This window comes from Rhodamnia argentea, chromosome 3 (assembly GCF_020921035.1).
Source record: "Rhodamnia argentea isolate NSW1041297 chromosome 3, ASM2092103v1, whole genome shotgun sequence".
Classification (NCBI taxonomy): domain Eukaryota; kingdom Viridiplantae; phylum Streptophyta; class Magnoliopsida; order Myrtales; family Myrtaceae; genus Rhodamnia; species Rhodamnia argentea.
This window is the reverse complement of record NC_063152.1, coordinates 10,666,880-10,694,174: the sequence shown is the minus strand read 5'-3', so window position 1 is coordinate 10,694,174 and position 27,295 is coordinate 10,666,880. Positions and strand designations below refer to the sequence as shown.

Sequence of the window (27,295 nt, the reverse complement as noted above, 5' to 3'; positions counted from 1 at the left end):
CAATTTGAAGAATCTGCCCCTCCGTGTGTTCGCGCGAGTGAGTGTTTTCTGTTGATGTGTACTGATGATGCTTTTTAATCATGTAAACAATAACTTAGTTGAGAAGCCATTGATCTGAAGACATTTCACTTCTTTAGACATGGAGGTTTAACTGTGAATAATTTCATATATAAGGGTTATTTTACGGGTCTTCAAGATAGCCGAGCCTTTGAGTTTGTGTTCCCGAATTATGAGAAAATATTAGATAGGGGGAAGGGGAAGAAGAGATTAATATCCGTTACTACGGTTGTTGGGCCATTGCCATAGTTAGCCCAAAGAAGTAAAAGTCACATCAATTGGCCAATTTCTCTTAAAAGAAAACGGCAACACTAAGTACTGCGAAATTGATGTCCTTAGAAATAATTTACTTTGGCTACGTTTGATGTCACGATAAAAGTCAAGATATGATAATCCAACATTTGGTCTTTGCTCAAGATAGGATAAGGTCACATATAAGAGAGATCCGACCCGTATGAAAATATCTCATGTGGAGGGTGACATAAAGATTCCTTATGTCCATGATTTTTCTCGAATAATGAACCTTTTAAGTTCAATAAAATTAAAACAATAATTAATATAGATAAATTGTAAAATTATAATATAAAAAGGAAAATGAAAAATAACAAAAAAATCATTTTTATTTATTCCTATGTTATTTATATATTTGAATTTATTTCTATTCTATAATAAATAGTCCGTAGATATACGTATTTATTATTTATAATTGTTACATATAGTAGGTATATCAATATTTTAGGTATATTAGTATAATTTTTTTAGTTTAATAAATTTTTTTTGAGGTATGATGGAAGGGAATATACAAAGAAACAACAAAAGAAAGGAAAAATAAGTAAATAAAAACGAAGCAGAAGAACTCGGATTTTAAATGAACAAAATCAAACTTGAAAAAAATCTTCCTAATTCTCGAAGAGTGAATGAAGCAAATAGATAAATAATAATAATAAGGAATTAAAAGACAACATTCATACATAATGACGGCATTTTAATTAAACCTCGAACAATTTTTTTTTAATCTAGAAATTATGTGGATTCTTGGACCAGTCAAGAAAATGTGAATGTTCCACTTATGTGTACCGTAATAAATAAATAAATAAATAAATAAATAAATGTGGTTAACCATTGAAAGTTAATTGGTTTTGAAGAGTAAATTGTTGCTTGCTTTTGCTTGTTTATTTTAAAATCTTATAGAATGTTGAAGCAGACATTTTCGTGGATAGGATATTGGAATGTAATATTTTGGGTGCTAGTTGTAAGGCAACGACTCAATGGAGGAGGGGCAACGAATTTCTATTATTGAGATTTTGGAATGTCGCAATGTTTTAGCCGTACATAATGTCTATTACCTATGTATTTGGAATACCACGGTTAAATAGGAAAAATGAATGTCTTATATTGTTCTTTGACCATTTTAGCTTTTCGAGATATAAACTCAGAAGCCTCGCGTACTTGGAGGCCAATGGAACACCCTATAACCCCCACGAACCGGTTTAGTCTAGGTTTTCTCCCAATACAAGTGGCTTTTTCCAAGTTTTTCGCTTATACAGATAGATCTGATTCATAGCGTTTGCACACGATCAGTAAGATTTGAATAGGCGACCTTCAATTTTTTGAATTGCGAATTTCCTAGCGCTCCAACAAACCGTGCCTATGGGGTTGGATGATTTTGGCTTTTGAAGTAACACATCAAATTTAACATGGTTAATCTAGAATCATGTAGGCATCCCACATTCGATTCTCTATATTCTCCTTTTTACCCTTTTTGAATGAGTTATTCTATCGGTTCTTAAAATAATTGCTTGGGGGCACTCACCTTAACCAAGATAAAAATCCAAAGTGATCATATCACATCCCATAAACGTTTATGAGCCATAGACGATTCACAAGTCGCTATCATCATAACCTTAGATGCTTTTCGCGACGCGTCGTATATACAAATCATAACAATGTCAAATATTACCAAAACAAATAAAAAATTTTGGACTTAGACTAGAGAAGCAAGTTCACACGCCATTGACCGATCATGCTGCTGACGAATCGATAATCAGATGACATAATAAAAGTTGGTTATGCGGGTAAAGAGTCATAACTAAACACATAGACCCGGTTCCACATATTCCAATCAAACTAATAGGTTAGCCATAATCAAGCTCAAGGTCTACGTCCGTGCGTGTGGCATTGATGTGATAACGCAAGCGATCCATCCAATTCAATATGGTAGGCGTTGTGCGTACTCTCATCCAACATATCTAGGTCTGCCTAATAACAGAATTCTTCATACCACCTTGCATTTTGTATTCGTATTTCATCTCAGAGTTCATTGCCCAATTGTCTTCCTACTCCAACATAAAGAAACTGCATGTCCATGTGCTTGCGCGCTTGCCCGTTTTCTGTTGACGATGCTTTTTAATCATGTAAACAATAACCCAGTCAAGAAGCCACTGATTTGAAGACATTTCACTTCTTTAGACAGGAAGATTAGAGTGCAAACAATATAATATTTGGACCATATCCGGGTTTAACCATGCATCTTACTTAATTCGTGTGGTTAATGATGTACGTGCTTGCAACTTATTACGTGTGATGGATTTTCTTGTCATAAGAAAAAGAAGATAGGTGCAATAGGGTGAGAGTATCGAGGGGATTTCCAACTTAGGATCTCGAGGTCGCTTGTTCGAATTCCATCAAGTGCAAACAAACCATTTTGGATCTGGTCATTTACACATGTCAAAGGCCAATAACTTAACCAAATCGCAAGGGTTGTAGGAGGTGTGTTATGGGCTTTCAAGGTAGTCGGGTCTTCGAGTTCGTGTCATGAGATAATATAGCTCGTACTTTTTCCACTCTCTTTATGGCTTTGATATTCCTTTTTGTGTGTGTTTTGGCCATCCTATCCTTTGTGTGGCCTACCTAATTTGATAAAATTTTATATGATTCTTATTCTTTGTTAATTCTTTTATTTATTTTATTTCTCTTGTGGGTCCCACCGTCCTCCTTTTCTTCTTCTTCTTCCTTTCGACGCCTCCCACTCTCCTTTCTGTTTTCCATCCTGCACGAGGTTCGCTTCGGCGCCTCCCTTTCCCTCCAATAACTAATAATTTAAATCTCGCTTCTGAAGGTCAACACACACACAAAAAGGAGTGTCAAGACCATAAAAGGAGTGGAAAAAATGCGAACCGAAAATATTGGATAAGTGTGAAAGAGTTATTTTTTTTTTCCTGAGGGAAGAGTTTGTTGAAAAAGTGATATTCATTTCCTTCGTGTCCAGCCACGGAGCCATGGAAGTACAAGCAGGGACTATTTTCGTCCATTGCGCGTTTTATCTTACTATTGTAGGAACAACAAAATCCATTGTTTATGGTATTACTAGGTTTTTCAATTTTGGAAAAATGATTTATTTTCCCATTTTGAGTGTTCTTATATGGGTTTCTCAGCCTTTTTAATTAGCCCCACGCTCGAACTGTTCCGATTCGTTCTGGAAACACATGAGATCAAATGTTGAAGCAGTTAATACATCACATTTTCATGCAACATATAGCTCTATGACTGCGGTACGGAAGCAAATAGATGAAAAAAAAACACAAAAATGAGGAATTGAAAGACGACATTCGTAAATAATTTCGGGCAACATATTTAAACCTCTACAATTTTTTTTTTTGTTTAAAAATTATGTGGATCTTGGGCCAGTTAAGAAGTGTGAATGTTTCATTTACTGTACCGTAAATAACTAAAATGAAACAGCGACTCGACAAATCACAAAATATTATATTTATAGGTATACACATCTATTTTGTGATTGAAATGATTTTGAAGAGTAAATTATTGCTTGGGTTTGCGTGTGTATTTTGTCTTACTGAAGGTTTTTTTTTTGGTCGAACTTATTGAAGGTTGAGGCAGACATGTTCGTGGATAGGATAGTGGTAACAACTCAATGTAGGAGGGGGAAACGAGACAAGCACTAGTGGCATTTTGAGAATGGTCCTCTAGTCCATTATGGAGGTTTTGGAATGTACCCATTTTTAGCCGCATGTAGTGTCTATTACATATGCATTTTGAATACCACGGTCAAATAGGAAAACAAATGTCTTATTTTATTCTTTGACCATTTTAGCTTTTAATAAGGAAGGGATGCAAATCTAGGTTTTATCCCTTATGCGGGTGGCTCCGTCTAGGTTTTTCATCTATGCCTGTGACTCTGATTCAGAACAGTAAACACATAGTTGGTGAGATTTGAACATGCGACGCCTTCAATTTTTGAACCAAAATTCCTTAAACGCTTCAACACCAAGTGTGACGATTTTAGCTTTTGAAGTGACGCATCAAGTTTAACATGGTTAACCTACAATCATGCAGGCATTTTGCATTTGATTCTCTATACTCTTCGTTTACACTTTTGTTTTTTTGGGTTGTTCTATCGATTCCTAGAATAATTGTTTAGGGAACTCACCTTAGGTCTACGGGCGTGCATAGCATTGATCGATAACATCAAACTATCCATATGATTCCAAATGGTAGGTGTTATGCCTACTCTCATCCGACCTATACTTTATTTATAGCATAAAGGGTTCAAAGGGAAAAGGCCCAGCAGAAGGGGATCCAAATAAAGAAGATCCTAAAGGGGTTGGGGAGGTTTTGGCCCATTCTCTGTTGGGCTTCTACAAGAATATTCACATAACCCACTGCAGCCGAATGGACAACTGGGTCGCGGACTTCATCGCCAAAGCCCATCATCCGACCTATCTAGGTCGGCATAAAAATAATAGAATTGTGAACGTCACCACTCATTTTGCATTCACTATTTCATTTCAACGTTCATTGCAAAGTTGCTTTTCTATGCTAATTTAAAGAAAATGCCGGTCCGTGGGAAGGCGGGAGGTTATTAAGAAGCCCTTGCTTTAAGGACGTCTTAATTCTTTAGAACATGAGATCAAAGGGTAAATAATTTCATATTTGGATCATACCCGAGATCAACCAACCATGCATCTCATTTGATTCGGGTGATTAATGATGTATAATGTGTCCATCTTCTTTCATAAAATGGACTTTCTCGCATAAGGAAAAAAAAAGGAGATTGGCGTAGTAGATTGGGTCGTAAACGGGATTTCTTGCTTACAAGTTGGGATATCACTGGTTCGAATCTCATCAAGTTCATAGTAACCGTGTTCTATGGGCTTTTAAGGGCTTCGAGGAGGAGTAGAAAGAAAAAAAGAAGAAACTTGGTGGGATTGCCTGGGGACTACTTCGTCCTGAGGTTGAGGTAGCTAAGACCTAAGAGTACAGTACAGGCCAAGAAAGGCGCACTTCTTGGCCACTATAGGGCGATCCTAAGCTCATCGGAATCTGGCAAGCCTCGAGCTCGTTGGCCATAGCCTGGCCGAGAAAGAAGTAAAAAAGAAAAGAAAAAAATAATTAAAAAGAAAAGAAAAAAAATTAAATTTAAAGTAAAAATTATAAGAAAAAACTCTTTTTTAAAGTATCTAAAAAGGAAATGAAGGTAAAGAAATGGAGGGAGGAAAGATAGGAAAAATGATTTCCTCTCTTCATAAAAAGAAAATCATTTTCTCTACGTGTTTTTTCTCCATGAATGAACGATGTTTTCCTTGAATCATTTATTTTTTGTGAAATCAACGCTAGAAAATTAGGAAAACATTTTCTTGAAAGTTGTTTTTTGCGAAACGAATGAAACCTTGGTTTGAAAAGTTGTGTGGAGTTGGAACATCCAGAATTTGGGGAGGAGCTCAGTGGATGCTTTCAGTTTTGGTCTCGATGCAGATGTATTTGGGGGTGGGTGGGGTGTGGGGTTTCAGCTCTTACTATTGTGGGGGGCATTGAGGACACATCCAGATCATTGACGAAATGACCGGTCGCGATGTTGTTACTAATACGTCGATTGTTACGGACTATTCTCATCTCAATGATCTTCGTGCTCACGAGGCTTTTCAGTTTTCCTGTCATATGCGGGATTGTTAGAATATATACATACTAAACGAAGCTTAAATATTTAGAATACTCGATAGTGATCTTATAAAATCTCACATTGAATGAAACCATGAGTTCCTTTGGCGGCCTCCCTTTTGGCAGAAATGGATACTAGAGGTAACTTTCACTTCATTGCTTACTGCCTGCAGGGTGCAGCCACTCGGACTCGGGCCTGGTAAAAGAGTGATAAATTCAACTATAGTCATTTTCATTTATATTGAAATAACTAGGCTTTAAAACCTACCTTTGTTATCCATTAGTTTCCACTTTAACACCTGCTAAGATAAGAGCAGCATGTCTTCTAATCGAATTGCTGAATTTTTCTGCAGCAAATGCACATCAGAAGTAAAGACTGCATACCAAAAAAATAAAATAAAAAATAATTAAATATGCGGCTTCACGTATTGGGAAGATAAGTTGTGAGACAGAAATACATGTTGAGACAGTATGATCGCATGATCCACTCTAATGCAGCAACCGATGATGAGTGTTCTGATGATGATGATGTCTCTAAGACTCATGAATCATGTAATACTTAAATTTCTCTTGGGCACTGTCAAGTTATTACCTATTGAATTTTGCTAACAAGGGGCACTTGTCAATATAATAGGTGCGTGCAAAAAGAATCGGGAATCGCTCGGAACTGGATCAAACCTGCCCAAAATCGGCGTTTCTCATGATTACTGGTCCTGTTCTCGGTTCTAATTTAGTGAGACTGGTGAGTACCGGCCCGGTTCCCGTTTGCAGGTGTGGAACCGCCCACCCAGACCGGATTGCTACATGCATACTAACACATATTAATAAATATTTGTAAAGGAAGAAACCCTAATCGAGCTTCGTACATACGGCTCTTGCAGACCCTATCCTCTGCCTCCTCGCGGACGCTCTCTACCCTCTCTCAATTCTCTCGCCACATCTTAAATGTGATTTCCTTTTCACTGTACAGTCTCCCTTCTCTGCTTCCGCCAACGACCCCCCATTCATGTGACCTCTTAAAAGTTGTGACCTGTCTTGCCTCAGACTGAGTCAAAGAGAGTTGGGGTCTCTTTCTTGTATCCGTAGGTTTGAATTTGTGTTTGAGATTTAAAGAAAAAGGAAAGAGAGAGTTCTGGGTTGGTGTTCAAATGGAAGGAGAAGGGAGATCACTGGCTTAGACCCCAACATATTTAGTGGCGGCCTTGGCTCTTTGAAGAGGGTTGTGACCTACCCTCCCTAGAATCAATTGCCCTTGCTTGTTACGCACCTCTATAAATGACAGGTTTATCATTTTTGATGTGCTGTCTTTCTCGTGTTATGTGTAATCAAATGCATTGAAATTGAATACATGTCCTTGTTAACTATGACTACGATCTTAACTATAAATGGCCGGTGCTTGTTCTTTATGTCGAATGATTCATCCATACGAGCGCTTACAAACACTAAAAAGGAACTGTTTTTTATTTTTTCAATTAAAACCCATATTTTTTCTTTGCATTTCATTACATCTACCGTCTATAAGGCGGTAGCAAACATGACACAAAACTAAGAATAGCGAAAACATCACAATCACAGGCAAAGATAATGAGATCGTTCTTCATTGGCTTTTGATTCTTTTCTTATGTCGCGACACAATTTTTGATTGATTTGCAAATTCGCTTTGCTCATCGATCTTTAACTCACCAATGCCATTTTCTTTTCTTTTTTTTACAATCACTTGACCATCCATTGCATGTTGTAAATTTTGAGCCGACACTCTTAAATTTAGGTCACAGAGGCTTGCCCGACGTGACAATTTCTCTAGATAAAAACGTACCTTCTGTTAGAACGGAGTAATTAAGGATTTAACTACTTCTCTGATCACCTTATCAGAGCTCCCACCTCTTCCGACAGCCTTCCTGGCCTCGTCTCCCACCTTCTTGGCTCTCTCTCTCAACTTCTCATCTGTCATCAGCGCCGCAATCTTCCTCTCAATCTCTTCCCCTTTCACGATCCCTTTGGGACCCCAATCCCAGTCCCTCTCCCACAGCCCTAATCCCGCCTCCTCCGCAACCATCGCGTTCAGCTTCTGGTCACCGCCTTGCGGCCACGCGAGCATCGGCACGCCTTGCCGGGCCGATTCCATCACTGAGTTCCACCCGCAGTGACTCACGAACCCTCCGATGGCGGGATGCGCCAGAATCTCCTGCTGGTCCACCCACCCTTTTACGACCCACCCCTTATTCTTTGTTCTCTCCAAGAAGGATTCATTCAAAAAGTGTTCCGCATCCTCTTTGTCATCCTTATCTACTTTACTGGTTTTTAGTACCCAGAAGAATCTCCACCCCGTCTTAACCAGCCCCTTTTCCAGCTCTCGTATCTGATCTCTGGACATCTCCGTTCTGCTCCCAAAGCATATGTACACCACAGATTCAGCTGGCTGATTTTCCAGCCAGGACCTGTATTGATCCCCGCCGTTGTCGTCGTGTGGAGCACGATATGGTTCTAATGGCCCCATGGGCAGAACAGGCGGCAAGCTTTTGATCGCCCTATCTTTGTTGAGAGCGGCAAGTGCAGATGCTTGGAACCACTCAAAAGTGTTCATCAAGATTCTCTGGCCTCTGATAGAGCTTGAGAGTTTGTAATAATGATTGACGTAAAAAGATGATTGGAATCAAGGAATGCCGGTGGGAGGCTTGACATTGCCATGGGTTGCAATCCTGGGATCTTGATTTCAGCGGAAGTTTTGTTGAACTCAGCTGGGTTTGATACCAGCACCGGAAGGTATGCCATGAGGGAGAGGAAAGCGACCGAGGTGGTGGAAAGAACATAAATCGGGAGGTGAAGCGTTTTAGCAATTGGAGCAATCATGGCAACATGACGGAAGTCTACAAATATAGCGGAAAAAGGTGGAGATGATGAAGATAACAGTGGAGGGAGAAGATGGAGTGACTGATTGATGAGATGCATCTGGAGAAAGAAAGGGTTGACAGGAGCGGAATCAGCTTGCTGGAAGCTAGGAGTAAGCTGGAGTTCAAGATGATTGATTTCGGGATTGTGGCGAAGGAATGAGGATATGTGGTCCGACTCGGTGATGGACATGGTGGGTCGAGCTGTAATGACTGTAACAATGCTGTCTTGGTTTGCCAGCATCGCCGCGAGCCGGAGGAATGGCATCAAATGGCCCATTCCAGCACTAGGGAATAGAGCAATGTGAGGAGGTTGAGGTGTAGTCATTGCTAGAGGGCGTTCTTGGATGATGAAGAGACCACAGATGATTGCCAAATAGAAGCTGAAAAGAGGTTTTACAGTAGATGAACAACCATTCTTTGCTGTTAGCAGATTGTGTGACAATACATTTGTCGACCAATTCGCTTGTGTTTTCTATTTTATAAGTGACAGAGAAACGATGTATGAATGTTGGCTTTTCTTTTACCATAAGTTTGGTGGGTTTGTGCAGTCACGTGCTGGCTTAGGTGAGAAACTCATGTGCTATCTACCACTCAATAAAATAGTCCAGTTGAATATTAGCAGGTCTGAGTGGTAGATAGCACTCATTGAGTGGTAGATAGTAGGGGTGTCAAAATAAAACCGAATCGAATTGAACCGAAAATTTCATATATTTCGGTACGGTTTCGGTTTAGATAATGAAATAAAAAATCATTCTTTTTTTTGGTTCGGGATACTTCGGCCGATTTGGTTCGGTATGCGGTTAATTGAACTGAAAAAGGCCCATCTTATTAATTTAACATTTACGTTACCTCTCTTCTTTTACACCCCTGTCAGAAAAGCTTCTGTGAAACCTTAATCTGCCTCTCCTCTCACATCCTGCCATTGAAGCCCCTCGAGCTTGACCGCACCTCAAGCACGTCAATTGGAGGAACGGCGACCTCAAGCCCTACGCCATCTTCTGGGTCAATCCCAATCACTGCCTCGCTATCAATTCTGATGATTACGGCTCGACTCGGCTTGTCCCAAATGAATAGTTCACGATCCCTCTCGCCCTCCCCCTCCCCCTCCCCGATTCGGTCCTCTCCCTCGAAGTTTTCTACTCTAAACCTTTCGATACCCCCAAACCCTTGATTGGGTCCCTCCTAATCCACCTCAAGGACCTGCCTGACCCGCAAGATAAGGACCAGATCCGAATGTACGAGCTCATCTGATCGTCTAGTTGACTTCACGGCAAGATGTAGATCAAGTTAGCAGTCCGCAGCGCCCCGTGTCGTCGTAGTACCTTATCCCACCTTCAAGGTATTATTACGGGACTGCCGCTTCACCGCATCCTACTTCGCGCTATCTCCTCCTAGATTGCACACGACCGCTTCGGCTCCTCACTCGCAATCCGCTCAATGGCCGACTCTGCAACCGCTTTGGTTGCTTCTACTCCTTCGACGCAAGTTCACATCCAAACAGAAGACACTGTGAGTCCCGTCTCAATAATCACATTTCTGGTCTATAGCTTTTTGTGTGCCATTTCATGCCCCGATTTGGATTTTCCTTTCTGTTTTTCTTCATTTTTCTTTGTACTTTGCCTGGGTTTTGCTGTGGCATCCAAACATGTGTTGTTGATTCCAACCAGTGGGGAACGACTTTAAAGGAATCTGTCTTTCCGGGCCAAGAACACGGAAGAATTAGGTTCCGCAAAGAGAGAGAGGGGGAAGCCTGTGCGAGTGCCATTCTTGTGCTCCACATAAGTTTTTTTCATTAGAAAGTTCCTAAGAGATTTTTTGTTTGCACCCATATGTAATTTGTACCCAATGAACGACAAGGGTTTGAGGGTTTTTGAGTGGTGAAAAGCTCGAATTCGATGGAGTGTTTTGTGAAAAGATTTTTTGGAAAATGGAGGAGAGAACAACAAAAGCGGGGTTGACCCACCGGCTGGTGGCCGCGCTGGTTTGCGCTCGGTTCCTTTCACGAGAGGTCATGGGTTCAAAACTTCGTGGTGCCAATGTCTTACCCGGGCACCGTGGTGGTGGGGTCCTGTAGTTGCCCTTGAGGACTAGTCGTGCTTCACCGCTGGTTTGAGCGCAAGCTTGCTTGCCGCGCGGACACCTTGATTATATATAAAAAAAAAAACAACAAAAGCGGGGTAGAATCTAAAATGGGTATCTCTCTTTTGCTACTTTTGGCTGATTTTCTTTTGAAAAAAGAAGGTCTTGGGGCTCCCTGCTTTAAGGGTTATGTTACTATAGGGAACCTCTTTGGGTCTTCTCTATAGTAACACGAGAGAACACGTTTAATTTCTGTGTTTGTTACTCATCAAAGAACGAAAATGTTTATGTTTTGTTGATGAACCGATATTTGATCTTTGTTCCGGGATGTAAAATTGCATTAGTTGAGGAGAAAAATCAAAAGGAGTAAGAAGTAGTACACTGTTTTTTCTCACCCATTTCCTGTCTTTGCAACATGTTGCTATTTTCTTTTCTAAACTTTTGATTGATGGAATCCCTTTTCTCCGAATCAAAATGGGGATGTTTATCTATATCTTTGTTTCTTATTTGCTTATTGTGGAGTTGATTCGATTCAATTTTCCCATTATTATGCTGAGTTTATATTAGCTTTTTTCATTTTGTTTGAGAACTTCATTTTCCTCTTCCACTCTATTTAAGCAAAAATGTCTGCCGATCATGGTATTGAAATTGTTACTGGTTTATAGATGTCTTCAATGAATGAATCCACTGGCACAAATAGAAAGAGGATAAGATCTGTTGTGTGGGAACACTTTAAAAGGACAAACGATAACCAAGATAAAGCTGAATGTATATATTGTGGGGCTATCATTGGTTGTTTTAGTAGTCAAGGAACTAGTGGGATGTATAATCATTTAGCTAGATGCAAGGAATATCCATATGCAAACTTGGAGAAAAGGCAGAAAAGGCAAAAAAGTTCATCGAGTCAGATTCATGGGGTCGGTAGTTCTACTTCATCTGGACCACGGAAACTTGACCAAGATGTTGGTCGAAAGGATCTAGTAGCCATGTAAATTATCGGTGAATTACCTTTCAAGTTTGTAGAAAATGAGGGATTTCGGCGATTTGTGAGTAGAGTCCAGCCGAAGTTTTTCCTTCCTCCTAGAAAAAGGAAAACTGAGAATGGTGATCCATCTTTTCCTTCCTCCTAGAAAAAGGAAAATTGAGAATAGAGGCAAATGTACATTTGTAGCTTTGTTCATTTAGTTATTTAGATGCTTGTGACAATACTAGTATCCGGTGATACCGATACTAGTACTGTTGTTTACATTACCTCGCTTGTTTTGTTTCCGGTGCTATGTTTTTCACAATCTGTGTTCACTTTAGGAATGAAGATATAATCTGCCGGTTGAACTCGAGCGGATGGAGTGCAACCATCGAGTGAATGCATGTGTTGTGGTTGCTCACTTGACATTATCATCCTACACAATGCAGCATGTTACGGTATCGTGTTCACTTATTCAGCAAATTGATGCCCCAGACCGGACGCTATCTCATCAACAAGTGTGATATGAAATAAAATGGCACTAAAAAAATTGACGGCGTAATAGGGTAGCTATCAATCTCCATACCAAGGCTTGGTCTTAAAAATTGCGAAATCGAAATAAAATGTCATTAAAAAAAATTGATGATGATTGTTCAACCAAAGTTTTTTGAGATTGAAAAACTTCCACTTTGCCAGAAAAGAATATTCCGTAAACATCTAGGAGTCTGGGTAAATTCTTTTAAAAAAGGAAGAAAAAAAAGGGAAAAGGAAAACCGAAAAATCGAACTATACCGATCAAAAAATTCAGTTCTGTTTGGTTCGGTGTATATTCGGTTCGGGTCGTGATTTGATTCAGTTCATCCATTCACCATGATAGTTCAATTCGGTTCGATTATTTAAAAAAACCGAACCTAACCAAATCGAACCGAACCGAGTCGTACCGTACCATTGACACCCCTACCGAATATGATCGGTGTGATGATAATATTCAGCAATGCAAAAGTTACTATCAATTAACAAGTGAATATGATCAGAGAGATAGAAGACGTTGCACATAGCGCTTTTTAGTGGTTCGGTTTAGTATAAATGTACGTCTACTATTCCATGTAACAAATAACTGGCTAGAGTGAGTGCTGATTATACTCAAATACTTCTCGAAGTAGATGCTACTTATATACAAGCTGATATGACTCACTATCTCACACTTGAGCATAACTATCACTCTATCAACACTTCTCAAAAGATTATAATTGTAAGCTCACTAACAAAATATATTTGCAGCCCTCTTTGAACTTAAGAAATTTGATCTCTTAATCTATCTTTCTTCGGCGCCTTGATCATTTTCTATGCTCTTTGGTGTCCAAAACTTCCTTTTAGACGATCTTCATGAGGATCAATCTCCAAGCTAGCCGTTGGACAATTGATGAGAATATTAGGGAAGCCATTGATGTCGAACAATCAAGAGTTCCTGCCAATTTGGTCGCCCATACAAAATTTTTTTTGGTTTCCACAAGTGGAGTGCTTCAGCTAGGGAAATAATCTTGTCTTCGAGATGATTGTCACTCAATGAAGATATCTCATGTGATTGAATATTCTGTGAAGATAATCTTTAAAATTGATAGGCAATCAAGATTTTCTAGAGTAGGGATCTATATTAGATCACAAGTTGAAAAGCACTGCGATAAAATATGTCAAAATGATAATATTGAAGATTGTGTCAACAATCTCGTCATAGGTAGAACAAGTGCTTTGTTAATATTCAATTTTTGTTGTACTTTGGTGATATCCAGCGTGTTGCTGATATTCAAGTATAAACCTTGTTGATATCCAGCATTTGCCTTATCGATATCCATGTAGTAGCCTTGCTGATATTCATGCAATAATCTTGCTGATATTCATGCGGATCATTGTTTCTAACTTCTTGGATATATTCAGCTGTTCTTGCCAAGATTTTATAGCAACGATAATGATATAGATTCTATAGACATAAGCCTTTATGCTTCAAAGTCGATATGAGTTTTCATTTTACTAGATATGTTCGTGTAGGTCTTTCGGTCATAGAGAATCCTTTCAAAGTGAATTTACCTGAAACATAAACAATTCTTGCATCACTCAAGATCGATATAAAACATAAATTTTTTTTGTCTTACTTCAAAATATATTAAGAGGTTTTCTCAACATATACATCCCTTCTTTAACATCTAACATTCCATATGAAGTGGGAAAAGAGTTTGTGAATTGATATTTCCAAGAGTTGCCACCAGAGCAATCATCCATGATTGACAAGCATGAATTGACATGAGTCCTCACAAATGTCTTAGAGCAATCCATCGATCGGAAATATAGAAGAATCGTGAAATGACCGAGTGATCTTAATGCTCACAAGGCTTTTAGTTTGCTTGTTGCGTGTGGGGAAGAACGAGACAATGTTGTTTGGCTACAACTATCACTTAGAGGGGGTAAATAAGTGATTATAATCAAACTTGGTAAAATAAAACGAAAATAAAATGATCAAGTTTGATAGGAGCGGATGTAGTTAACGGGACCATGCGGTGCTTCTACTAGACAAGAAACAGAGGCTCGTAGAAAGTAGAAGACAATGCACAAGAGATTATAGTGGTTTGGCTTTTGGTAAGCCTACATTCACTCTTCCACACTAATAGTCTACTGACCGGATTCCTCTAAGTAATCAAAAGAGAGTCACGAGAAAGATGTAATTGCTTGACCACAAGCACTTCTAACAGAAGCGAGCTTTGCCTCTACCAAAATTATCCCACTCTGCACACTTTACTCTATATTACCTCTCACAAGATCTCGGTTAAGCTCGAACTGATAATTGAAACAGATGAAGCTCTCTTGAAATATGGATGATGATCTCTCGATGTCTCTCACTTCTCTTCGAACCTGGTGCTCTTTATATACTTATCGTCTTCCAAGCTCTCACTGGATAGAACCACTGCAATGATCAATCTCCAAAACAAGCCATTGGTTGATTGTCAAATAAAATTCACGAGCCGTTGAGATGAGAGGAACCGGAGATTTGAGAGGATTTGCTCGCCTATACAATCAAATCCTTGACGCTATAAATCAAGCTTCTAATAAAGAAAATTATCTACGAGGTGATTGCCAATCAATCAATATGGAAAGTAATGTGAATATCCTTGTGATTGATGGTAAATTAATTTAACTTAAAAATGCAATCCTAACCAGATAATTGACCGTTAGTGGGGAAAATTTAATATGGTAAAGAATCAATAATAAGATTGAATAAACAGTGAGGATTAATATGAATATCAAAATATATCTCTCTTGGAATCTCGTATGAGTATACCTTTGCCACGAATCCTGTTTCTATCGTAATGAAAGTATTAAACACATTAAGTACAAAAGGTGTAGAGATATATTTGTAATAAATCCTCAAAGCATAAATCACAGTCTTTTCAACAAAATATGTTAATTTTGTTTCCTTCAAAATCAAATATAATTTCCTTTCCTTCAAAATCAAATATAATTTCCCAATAGAAGGAACCAAACCGAGTCACTCAAGTGAGTTTTTCTGCAAGCAACAACAGATTTGGGAGGAACCCGGGGTCGGTCGCTCGGTTCATGATCTTGCTTTCAAAAGAAGAATCTGTTGTTCTGATCTCGCAAGGTGAATTTCTAGCTCATTTGAAGAAGGAGTGAATCAATGAATGAAAGTGGAAGAACTAGAGTTTTGCCCCCTTTGCTCGTCATGACAACTAAGGACATTTGATTTGATGGTTGATAGCAATGAAGTTTCCGTTGCTACCATTATCAGACAAAATGAAAACAAAAATAATAAAAAAATTTCAAAAAAATATCAAAAATTTATATATTTTGTCCACGTCAAGATCGATCATGTCATGTAGGACAAATGTTATCTATGTTAGTGATTTTGGGTCAAAATTCGTCGGATGAATTGAATTGATACAAATACGACAAATTTAGAACTAAATTTATACCAATGCAAGGTTTATTACTTTTTTGATACTTTCACAACTGCGGTATGATAGTCTTGTGATTTAAGTCTTAACATTAATAAGGTTTTTCGTATATTACGTTTTACTCTCTAGATCATAGTCAATGAGATTTGGGTGTATTCTTCTTTGACTTCATAAAATCAGTCTCCGTTGGATTGTTATCCGTTTTTCAGATTATTCCAGTCATTATATTTTTTTTTGTCGAAATTGACTAGAGGAGATAGTTCACCAATATGCTCGTCAAATTTCCCCACAATAAATTTTATCTAGAGCTATTGGGATTCAGAAGGTAAGGTTAGAAGGAGTGGAGCTTGTTATTAGAAGTATATGATGATTGACAACTTATAAGTTCATCTAAGGAAGCATATCTATGACGCCATCACTCTACATGAACTAACATTTATTCACCGAAACGTTGCATGTATATTGCTCCAAGCAACAATAAAATTTCCCGAGGGGACACATAGCTTGTGTGTGTTAAACACTGAGAAATTGATTACAGTCATTTTCGATGATATACTGAAATAACTGAGCTGTAAAATCGAGCCTTATTATCCATTAGTCCTTTTAACCCCTCGATAAAATAATAGAGTACCATGTTTTTTTTTCAATAAATTGTCGAACAATTTCTGCAGCAATCCATATCCGGGGTAAGTGATTATTCGTTCGCTGAAATTAGAAATCAAAATTTTGGTAGATAGTGATCCCATAAAAACTTCTTTTGAAGAGTGGGCCAAATCGGATCATTTCTCCAGAATAATAGCTAAGGGCACCGATGCTCACGATTTCGATAGTCATACCAATGCCGATGCATACAAATTTAAGTATGTGGCTTCACAAATTAGGAAGATAAGTTGCGAGACAGAAACACCTGCTGGAACAGTATGATAAGATGATCCACTTCAATATAGCAACTAATAATGAGTGTTCCATGCTTCTAAGACCGACGAATCAGGTGATACTTACATTCCTCTTGGGTCCTATTAAGTTAATAAATTTTGGATTTTGTTAACAGGGGGCATTCATTAAACACCTCAACAAAAGAAGTTTGTCATATTTAATAATTAATACGCGGAAGCGCTAACCAGGATCTTGTAAATACATATCAATGCAAGAGAGAAAGAGAAAATAAATGAGGAACAATAAATGACATCAAATGTTTACGTGATTTGGTACGAATATCGGAACCTACATCTATAAGGAGAGCCAGCCACGGATAATATATTATAATCAAAGAATCCAAGTTATAATCGTTCATCTCTCAAATATTTCCTATACTAAAATTAAATCTGAACTCAAGGATTTACAAATAAACAACTCATCTGGCTATAACCCTCACGGCACTAATCTCTGCCCCCACCATCGAGCGAAACAAGAAAACTCAACTCACTGATTTCGAGGACTTTACTGTGTGGTTGCTCTTCAATTCCTCTCTGTGAGCGTGCGGCTTCTCCTTGCTGAAGGAACGCATCTTGCAGCTGTTCGGTCATGTCAAGAGGTGAAGAAAACCCACGACTCCTCCCCCTTTTTTCTTTATTATGCAACAACAGTAGGCTAGAGAGCAGACCTAGGGTTCCCTCCTCCTTTTATTCGTCCAACCCCCAGCAATGTAGAGTCCACCTCTTGAATTTAATTCGTGCGGTCAAACTCGAACACTTGTCCAATCAGATCGGATTTCGTAAACGACTCGAACTCAAGACATAATTGAACAAATGATAACATACACTTACTGTTGGTGTCCGGGAGCTTATCCTTTCTTCTTACTTCATACGATTCGTCATTTCATCATTACGGGAGCTTACAAAATCTATTCAGAAATTTTATTTAATGAAATCCTATCTTCTTTCTTTGCATTACCCTAAATTTATCAAATATTAAAGGCACTAGATACGGATTCGTGTTGTAAAGCAAATGAAGCGAGCAGTCAAATAAAATAGACGGAAGAAAGGAAATATATAGAACACTAGATTTACGTGACTCGGCCGGAGTGACCAACGTTCACGAGAAAAGAGCGCAGAATTTTATCATAAAACAAGTGATACAAGGGAAATTGCAATCACTCGAGCACTCAAATACTCTCTCAATATTTTTCAATCCTCAATTTCATTCAATAATCCACTTAGTATTTAGTCCTCACAATTCTTAGTAAAGTACCACGTGACTAAATTATTAGAGGGTGTTCTTATAAGTTATAACAAGCAAACCGGAAGAACGCCCTGCACAATTCTCCTCGGTATAGTGTCAAAGTTCGTTGTCGCTCTCGGCCACCAACAAGAAATTTGGAGCGCTTAATGTCTTCTCCATTTCCCCTTCCATGGAGTCTTCATCATACTTGCGGGCTCCTTCAATTAATGCCGATATAAAGAGATGAACCTAACCCGCCTTCCTTCATCTTCTTCGCTTTCTCTTGAGCCTTCCAGCAACAATTAACGAGAAATAATCAAAATTTCAGGCTCCGCTTGTTTCTCCGAAAATTTGACATTTATAAAAAGGGGGCAAGGCTTACTCTCGTGTGATGAGGTGCTACTTGCTCAAAATTTCGCTAGTAGGATTATCACGAGCTCACTTGAAATGAGCAGTAGTTATGACTTAAATCGAACATTCCGATCGATGGTATAGAGTACTGCTTAAGGGTGGTCGTCGACACTGATCATTCATTCCCATCCATTGTGCTTAAGGAAAAAAAAAGAGTCCACGTCATGGCACCCATGATTATTGCCAACCCTAAATCGATATACTGTAGTTCAGTGAGAATTCCAGCAGACCCGCCAAGCCAATAATCGATTAAGTTGGACTTGAAGCTTGTCTCTTTGTGGAACTAAGAAAGTCGTGTCTCCCTCTGATCCAAATCGGCAATTCCCGTTAATCACAATGTTTCTCTATTTTAATGAAATCTCTATCTTTGATGCAGGAACCCCATTGTCCCTTTTTTTTTTAAACTTTATTTTCGTTAGTATTTTTCCCTTTACCTCTTTTGAACGGGTCATGTTAGCTCATTTCCTCAAATTTTAGAGAGCTTTAGAGTTCAGCTCATAATGAAAATATACACCTTGTTTAGCAGATTAAAACAAACCGGCACGCTTGTAATTGGATTCCAATTGATGGTAATATGGTATCTCAATTTCAAGATGCTTCATTTAAGTAGTATAACCTGTTAACCTGTCTAACGCAAAAAATGACCTTGCAATTTGATGTTCCACAATGTAATACCCCTTTCATATCTTTTTTGAAAAATATGTTATAAGTATAATGTTGGCCCCTTTTTGGATAGATTAAGGTGGCGTTTGTTTGTTTGTTTTTGTTTTTGTTTTTGCTGTGGTTTGTAAACAATAAAACCATTTAGCTTGCTTTTAATTTATTTAAACGTTTCTAAATTAAAGAATAATCTGCGTTTTCATCAAAATATAGATGTTCATTTAATCATTTTTATTAAGCAATAATTGTCATATCTAATATGCTAGTTATTCGTTTTGTTTAACTACTTGTTAAGATCTAACAAAATTACCACATTTTCTTATGCCATTAATAAACTACTCTATTTCATAATTCAAAACAATTTTCAAATATAAGCAAAGAATTCAAAGGCGCTAATAACTCTTATCACATGATAGGAAATGGACTGCTCGTCATGACAATGATATGTGACTTTGATTGGATTTTCAATTTGACGATTTACGCAAAAATCAAAGGCACTGGTAGTTTCAATCAATCTTGTGTCAAATATGTGGATAAGCCTTACTACCATAGTTGGACCTAACGTGTCAGACCTTCCATATGTGACAAGACAAAAGTCTCCTTCCATTTAACGAGGAGCGTAAAAACAATCAAAGTGAGATGTCCATTTATTTGTGCCCACCGTTTTGTTTTTATGCATCGATCAGCAAAGATTTAAATTCGAGATATATTTTAACAATATAGAACTAAGAACGACAATAACTTCTCGAGTGAGGCAGCTGCAAGCTCGACATCTGGCGGCCATGGCCACGAACCGGCAAGGCTGCCTCGGCCATGGCTGCTCGAGCTCAACAACGGGGTACACAATATTTTCTCGTAGATTGCCAGCCGACACTCCTCTAGTTTAGTTCATAGACATGTTCGATGTGACAAATCTCTCCGGACAACAAACGTACCTTCCGTTAAAAAGGAATAATTAACGATTCGACAACTTCTCTAATCACCTTATCAGAGCTCCCACCTCTCCCAACAGCCTTCCTAGCCTCTTCCCCCACCTTCTTGGCTCTCTCCCTCAGCTTCTCATCCGTCATCAACTCCACAATCTTCCTCTCAATCTCTTCCCCCTTCACAATCCCACTGGGACCCCAATCCCATCCCCTCTCCCACAGCCCCAATCCCGCCTCCTCCGTGACCTTCGCGTTCATCTTCTGGTCCCCATGTTGCGGCCATGCAAGCATTGGCATGCCCTGCTGGGCCGCTTCCATCACCGAGTTCCACCCGCAGTGGCTCACGAACCCTCCGACGGCAGGATGCGCCAGAATCTCCTGCTGGTCCACCCACCCTTTTATCACCGACCCCTTGTTCTTTGTTCTCTCCAAGAAGGATTCATTCAAAAAGTGTTCCGCATCCTCTTGGTCATCCTTATCTACTTTACTGGTTTTTAGTACCCAGAAGAATCTCCACCCCGTCTTCTCCAGCCCCTTTTCCAACTCTCGTATCTGATCTCTGGACATCGCCGTTCTGCTCCCAAAGCTTATGTACACCACAGATTCAGCTGGCTGATTATCCAGCCATGACCTGTATCTATCCCTTTTGTCGTCGTCATGTGGAGCATGATATGGTTCTAATGGCCCTATGGGCAGAACGGGCGGCAAGCTTTCAATCACCCTATCTTTGTTGAGAGCGGCGAGTGCAGACGCTTCAAACCACTCGAAATTGTTCATGAAGATCCCTTTGGCCTCTGATAGAGCTGGAGAGTTTGTAATAATAATCGACGTAAGAAGATGACCGGAATCATGGAATACTGGCGGAATGGTCGACATTGCCATGGGTGGCAATCCCGGTATATTTATTTCGGCTTTGGTTTTGTTGAACTCAACTGGGTTCGATACCAGCATCGGAAGGTATGCCATGAGCGAGAGGAAAGCGACCGAGGAGGTGCAAACAATATAGACAGGAAGGTGAAGGGTTTTAGCAATGGGAGCAACCTTAGCAGCGAGAAGGAAGTCCAAAAAAATAGCGGAAATAGGTGGAGATGAGGAAGATAACAGCGGAGGGAGAAGATGGATCGACTGATTGATGAGATGCATCTGGAGAAAGAAAGGGTCGACAGGAGCGCCATTGGCTTGCCCAAAGCTAGGAGTCAGCTGGAGCTCAAGATGATTGATCTTGGGATTGTGGCGGAGGAACGAGGATATGTGGTCCGACTCGGCAATGGAGACCGTCGGTTGAGCTGTAATGACCGTGACGATGGCGTTTTGCTTCGCCAGCATCGCCGCGAGCCGTAGGAATGGCATCAAATGGCCCATTCCAGCACTAGGGATCAGAGCAATGTGAGGAAGTTTAGGTGTAGTCATTGCTAGAGGGCGTTCTTGGATGATGAAGAGACTGTAGATGATTGCCAAATAGAAGCTGAAACGAGGTTTTATAGAAACAATGAATGAATGTAGGGTAGGGTTCGTGTGGCACGTGCGGGATTAGGTGAGAAACTCAGATGGCATCTACCCCTAAAGGTTGGGTGGAATAGACTTACCGCGGTCAGCTCCAAGTTATTTGTGAACAATTTAAATTAATGTCGATCGAGGGGAAAAGTGTTGGCGCAACCTTTCTTTAACAATCTAACTTGCCATGTGGAGTGGGAAATGTGATTGTGAATTGATATTTCCAACAGTCGCCGCCGGAGCATTAATCTTTGAGGCGGGCAAGCATGGATAGAACGAGTCCTTAAATATGTCTCGAGCACTGTAGGCAGCCACTTTCTCAGGAGATCCCTACCCTGGTAGTGCTTTAACTTGAGCACTCTTGACTTGGGAGTTTTAAGAGTTGCCGTTACTTCAAAAGGCGTCTCTGTGAATTAATTTCATTTTTCACATATATATCTCGGAATCGCTCTCCCCTTATTTTGTGCATATTTCAATTTATTTTTGCTCCCTTGGCCATCTATAAGCTTGCCAAAGGATCAATTCATCGTACTTTGCTTTCTGCCAACTGATTCTCTTACCGTGTCATTCAGAAGGGAAATTTTTCCACAGTACTAGGAAAAAGTACTGGCGCTTTGCATTTGGAAAGAAGTTAAATTTGGCCTATCTAGTAAAGTTTTTGCAAATGTGAAAAAAGAAAGGAATATTTTCCATATAAATGTTTAAAATATATGAACTTATTGTTGGAGATATGGTTACCTCTGATTGATAAGATGAAGATACCTTCACACCAATTGATATTGTATATAATTGATTCACTGGAATATTGTATATCAAGGAGTTGATCCTTTTCCTTTTCAATTTTAATTTAATTTTAGTAAAATTTCAAAAAAAAAAATTATTAAATTTTTTCATTTTCTTTTTTTAAATATATATTTTTCTTTTCCCCTTATTCCTTCTTCCTCCGCTCACCACTCCTTCCTCCTTCCTTTGCCGATCACGGACCTCGACAATGGTCGGTCGCCGGGTGATCGGCCATGACGAAGGCCGATGAGCTCAAGACTTGGCTGGTCCCGGAGATCTTAGGCTCTCCCGAGGCCGACGAACCACGAGCTCGCCAAATCCAAGTGAGCTTCGAGCTCGGTTGAGGCCGGTGAGCTCCGGCCTCGCAACAAAATAGGTAGTTCCATTTTGTTGCGCGTCGAAATCCTTCGACAAGGCTTTTTTGGTTATGGGTTCTAGGCTCAAAACGACTATGGCCCAAAAATGGTTACTAACGCGAGAATCTTTTATCGAACTTAATCCGTTCGTTTTCCGAAAAGGAGTTCTGGGTTAGTTTTGGATAGAGAATGTCAAATGCAGTAGATTGACACAAAATGCGTGTTACAAAACAACTTCGACGGCCCAATATGTGTAATAGTGGCGGTATGTAACAAGTCTCGACACAATCCTGGAATTAAATCGACAGGATCGGGAGATGATATAGGACACGATGTTGGAATTTAATCAACAAGACTTGACTGGGGGTTGTAAGACACAATACCGGAATTGAATCGACAAGATTGGACAAGATGGGTGAAGGGTGCAACACCGGAATTTAATCAACGGTGCTGAACCTAATGAGTAGACGCCCGAATCTAATCGACGACACCTAACTCTGGATATGATACTCGCCAGAATTGAATCGACGACGGGGATCTAAAAACTATAGCTAGGCTAGGCTAAAGGCTAAGAGCTTAGTTGAAAATGCAAGTGTTTTGGGTTTGTTGTGTGTGTATCTTGCTACTGCGAGGTATTTATAGGCGAGCTCTTTGGTAACTGGCGAGCGGTTTCTTCCTTTGGCCCCACGCTTTGCTCTTTTCCATAAGCCACGTGGATGACGGTTTCCCGTTCTTCGCGCCTTTTCTTTTTACCTCGTGGGGATTACCGCTAACCGCTTCGATCGTGGCCTCCCTCCACGCGCTTTTCTTGTTCTAGAAGGAAGTGGCGCCAGAATTTACCCCGACACGTGGCACCTTTCTGATTGGCACGTACCTTGCTTCGGTGTTCCTTCCCGTAGCTGATTATCGCTTCCTCACGTGCTCATCACGAGTTTTTCTTGGATTATTTTAAGTGTCAACACTTTTAATTTTACATCGCATCACATTTCGTTCGTTGGGTGGTTTTCTTTTCATATAAAATGAAAGGACGTGGTGGTTTCAGCTTGCCTCTCATTCTAGAAAGAAGGAGGAGGACGAGGAGGAGGAAGAATCGGTGAATCGATTAAGCAATGGTGAGCACGTTCTTCATGTTGCACGGATCGCCAATGTAGTCGATAACGGTTTTGGTAAGACTCGGGCTTGCCGGCCTCGGGGGACCCCGAGATCGTTGGGACCGGCAGAACCTCAAGCTTGCCCGTGGCCGGTTGCCATCCGCCGCCGTGGTGGGCGACCAATCGAAACTAGAAGGAAAAACTATAAAACATAAAAAAAAAAAAATAGAGAGAAAAAAGATAATATAAAATAGAGAAAGATAAATAATTAAAAATTTTAATTTTCTTTAAAAAAAATGAGAAGAAAAAATAAAAGAAGAAAAACTATTAAAAGGAGTCCATGGAAGAAGGTCAAATCCGATTTGTCACACCAAATGACGGAAAATATTTTCCAACTATTTTTCACAATTTAGCTAAACATCGGAATTTTTTTTTCATTTTCCTGGAATTAACTTTCCTGAAAATATTTTTGGAAAACCTCACATTTTGTGCGAAATATACGGAGCCCAAAATTAGAAATTCATGAGAAATAGCACACAATTATATTCATTTATCATAAGCGCGCCATCGAAACTTCAAAGTAGGAAGTATCTAATAACTATAAATCTCTTGACCTAAACATATTCCTACAGGATTTTTTTAAACTTAGGGACACGGCTTTCCTTGAGAGTGACCTCTTAAGCTCCTTTTCACCGAAAATTTTATACTGAGTATCCAAGTTGTTATTGACCCGAGCAACGTGGGCATAAAAAGCGTTGCCTTTGAATGTGCAAAGGAATTCGGAACTGCCTGGACCGGAGCGGCCCCGAACCAATGTGTCCCAAAGGAATCGGTCCGGTTCCCGATTCTAGTAAACTAGAACCGGAGGATACCGGTTTGGTTCTCGATTCCAGGTGTGGAACCGCCCACCCGACCGGACCGGTAATATATACTTATGTATTTTCATATTTAAGAAAAATTGAAACCCCAAATGCTTGAACTCGCTCGTTAGTTGTCACGTCTCGTCTCGGTCTCTCTCGTCTCAACTCTCGATTCTAGGAAAAGGCGATTAGATCATGCTTGATTGGCCATTACTTCTTTCTTATATAGGATTAGGACACTACCGGTGTTTGATTTGCTGAAATTTGTGCTGATTGATATTTGATTTCTTGAATCTTGCCAAAATCAGTTTTAATTCACCAACACCTTTTTACCATTGGTGCCATTATTTTTTTAGGATTACAGGGGGTAATTTTATTAAGATGGAAGAGTTACAGAGTTAATTACATCTCTAATCACCCTATCAGAGCTCCCGCCACTATCAACAGCCTTCCTGGCCTCTTCTCTCACCTTCTTGGCTCTCTCTCTCAGCTCCTCATCTGTCATCAACTCCACAATCTTCCTCTCAATCTCTTCCCCTTCCACAATCCTATCGACACCCCAATCCCATCCCCTCTCCCACAGCCCCAATCCCGCCTCCTCGACGGCCTCCGCATTCAGCTTCTGGTCGCCGTGTTGCGGCCACACAAGCATTGGCACGCCCTGCCAGGCTGCTTCCATCACCGAGTTCCACCTGCAGTGGCTCACGAACCTTCCGACTGCTGGATGCGCCAAGATCTCCTGCTGCTCTGCCCACCCTCTTATGACCATCCCCTTTTTCTTGGTTCTCTTTAAGAAGAAATCGCTAAGGATGTCTTTCACGTCCTCGCGGTCATCCTTGTCTACTTTGGTGGTTTTCAGGTTCCAGCAGAATCTCTACCCAGCCTTCTCCTTCCCCTTTTCCAGCTCTCGCACCTGATCCCGGGACATTGCCGTTCTGTTTCCGAAGCTTATGTACACCACGGATTCAGATGGTTGGTCCTCTAGCCATGACCGGTAGAAGTGGTCCTCGCCTTGCGGAATGTGATACAATTCTAGTGGCCCTATGGGAAGAATTGGCGGTAAGCTTGCGATCACCCTGTCTTTATTGAAAGCACCGAGTATTGATGCTTGGAACCACTCGAAGGTGTTCATCAAGATTCCTTTGGCCTCAGATAGAGCTTGAGATTTCATAGTGATCGATGATCGAAGTAAAAAGATGGCTGGGATCGAGGAGTGCTGGTGGGAGACTTGACATGGCCATCGGTGGCAATCCGGGAATCTTGATTTCGGCGAAAGCATTGCTGAACTCGGCCAGTTTCAATTGGAAAACCGGAAAGTATGCCATGAGAGAGATGAACTCGACCGAGGTGGTGGAAACAACATACATAGGGAGGTGGAGGTCCTTCGCAATCGGAGCAGTCTTGGCAACTAGAAATAAGTCCACAAACATAGCGGTAAAAGGCGGAGATGACGAAGATAACAGAGGATGGAGGAGAAGGGCTGACTGATTGATGAGATGGAATTGGAGAATGAAAGGGTCGGTGGCGGCAGAATCGGCAATCCGGGAGCCACGATTGAGCCGGAGTTTGAGATGGTTAATATCAGGATTGTGGTGAAGGAACAAGGATATGTGGTCCGATTCGGCGGCGGACACGGTGGGGTGAGCGGTGATGACCGTGACGGTGCAGTTTCGCTTGGCCAGCATCGCGGCAAGCCGGAGGAGCGGCATCAAGTGGCCCATTCCGGCACCGGGGAAAAGAGCTATATGAGGAGTTTGCGTCGTGCTCATTGCTGAATTGGCTTTCTCGGATGATCAAGAGTGTAGATGATCGCAAGTAGTTGCTGAAAACTGGTTAATGTAGAGGTCGCTGTGTTACGGACAGTGGAGACTGCACTTCTCTTCCCTTTGTTTGTGCCCCTTATGAAAGCGATTGTCAAGAACACAAAGGATGAGGGCAGGTGGGCTGTTGGATTGAGTGGCCTCATCGTAGCTTTGTTTTAGCCGACCTATTCTCCCCTGCCTCTATCAATCAAAAGGGATTTTTTTTTTCCTCCTTTTACATGGTACTCGCAAAAATATCGATTTTAAGAATTATTTATCTCACAATATTGCTAACGATTACTGACAAAAATCCTCCGACACACAACAAAATCTCGAAATAAGAATATAAAATAGTAATTCTGATGTTTCTCAAAAAATCCTCAAAGGAAAATAATGAAAAAGATGGCTGTATTACTTTTTAAATAAAACGAAAAATGGAAGTTGAAGTGAGCGAATATTGAATAGAATCATTTAATATGTAATTGCGAAAAGAACACAACTTTTCATGTTTGAAAAGAATACAACTCTTCGTGTTTGAAATCTGTAAATTTGGATACAATTCTTAATGTTAAAAAAAAAGAAAAGTTTATTTAGACACAACTCTTCATGTGCAAAAGCTGCCATGTCTGAAAATTTGCAACTTTAACTACTTTATGAACAGTTGCATTGTTCGCTAGGAGACAATAGTTTTTATAATTATTAAGATTAGATACTTTAATAAATAAAAATAATCTTTGATTAGTGTCAATTCCAATTCACGACCGAGCAAGCGAGCAAAGTGCTAAGTGCACCTAATAATCGTGCAATTATTCGCGCACCCGCATGCAAATATAGTAGGGCC

At 40.1% G+C, this 27,295-nt stretch overlaps 1 protein-coding gene and 2 pseudogenes across 1 annotated transcript; all 3 read right to left on the bottom strand.

Moving 5' to 3' along the window:
• Positions 1-7,491: 7,491 nt before the first annotated feature.
• LOC115726861 lies at positions 7,492-9,301 on the bottom strand (annotated as a pseudogene).
• A 10,702-nt stretch (positions 9,302-20,003) lies between these two features.
• Positions 20,004-21,493, bottom strand: LOC115726871 (UDP-glycosyltransferase 708G1-like). The gene has a single exon (XM_030656940.2). It carries the CDS (start codon positions 21,476-21,478, stop codon positions 20,084-20,086), a length of 1,395 nt encoding a protein of 464 aa, XP_030512800.1. The 5' UTR covers positions 21,479-21,493; the 3' UTR covers positions 20,004-20,083.
• A 3,535-nt stretch (positions 21,494-25,028) lies between these two features.
• Positions 25,029-26,446, bottom strand: LOC115726862 (annotated as a pseudogene).
• Between the last annotated feature and the right edge of the window lie 849 nt (positions 26,447-27,295).

Coding starts and splice junctions, on each gene's coding strand:
- LOC115726871 (XM_030656940.2), bottom strand. CDS start 21,478: ATGACTACACCTAAACTTCCTCACATTGCTCTGATCCCTAGTGCTGGA.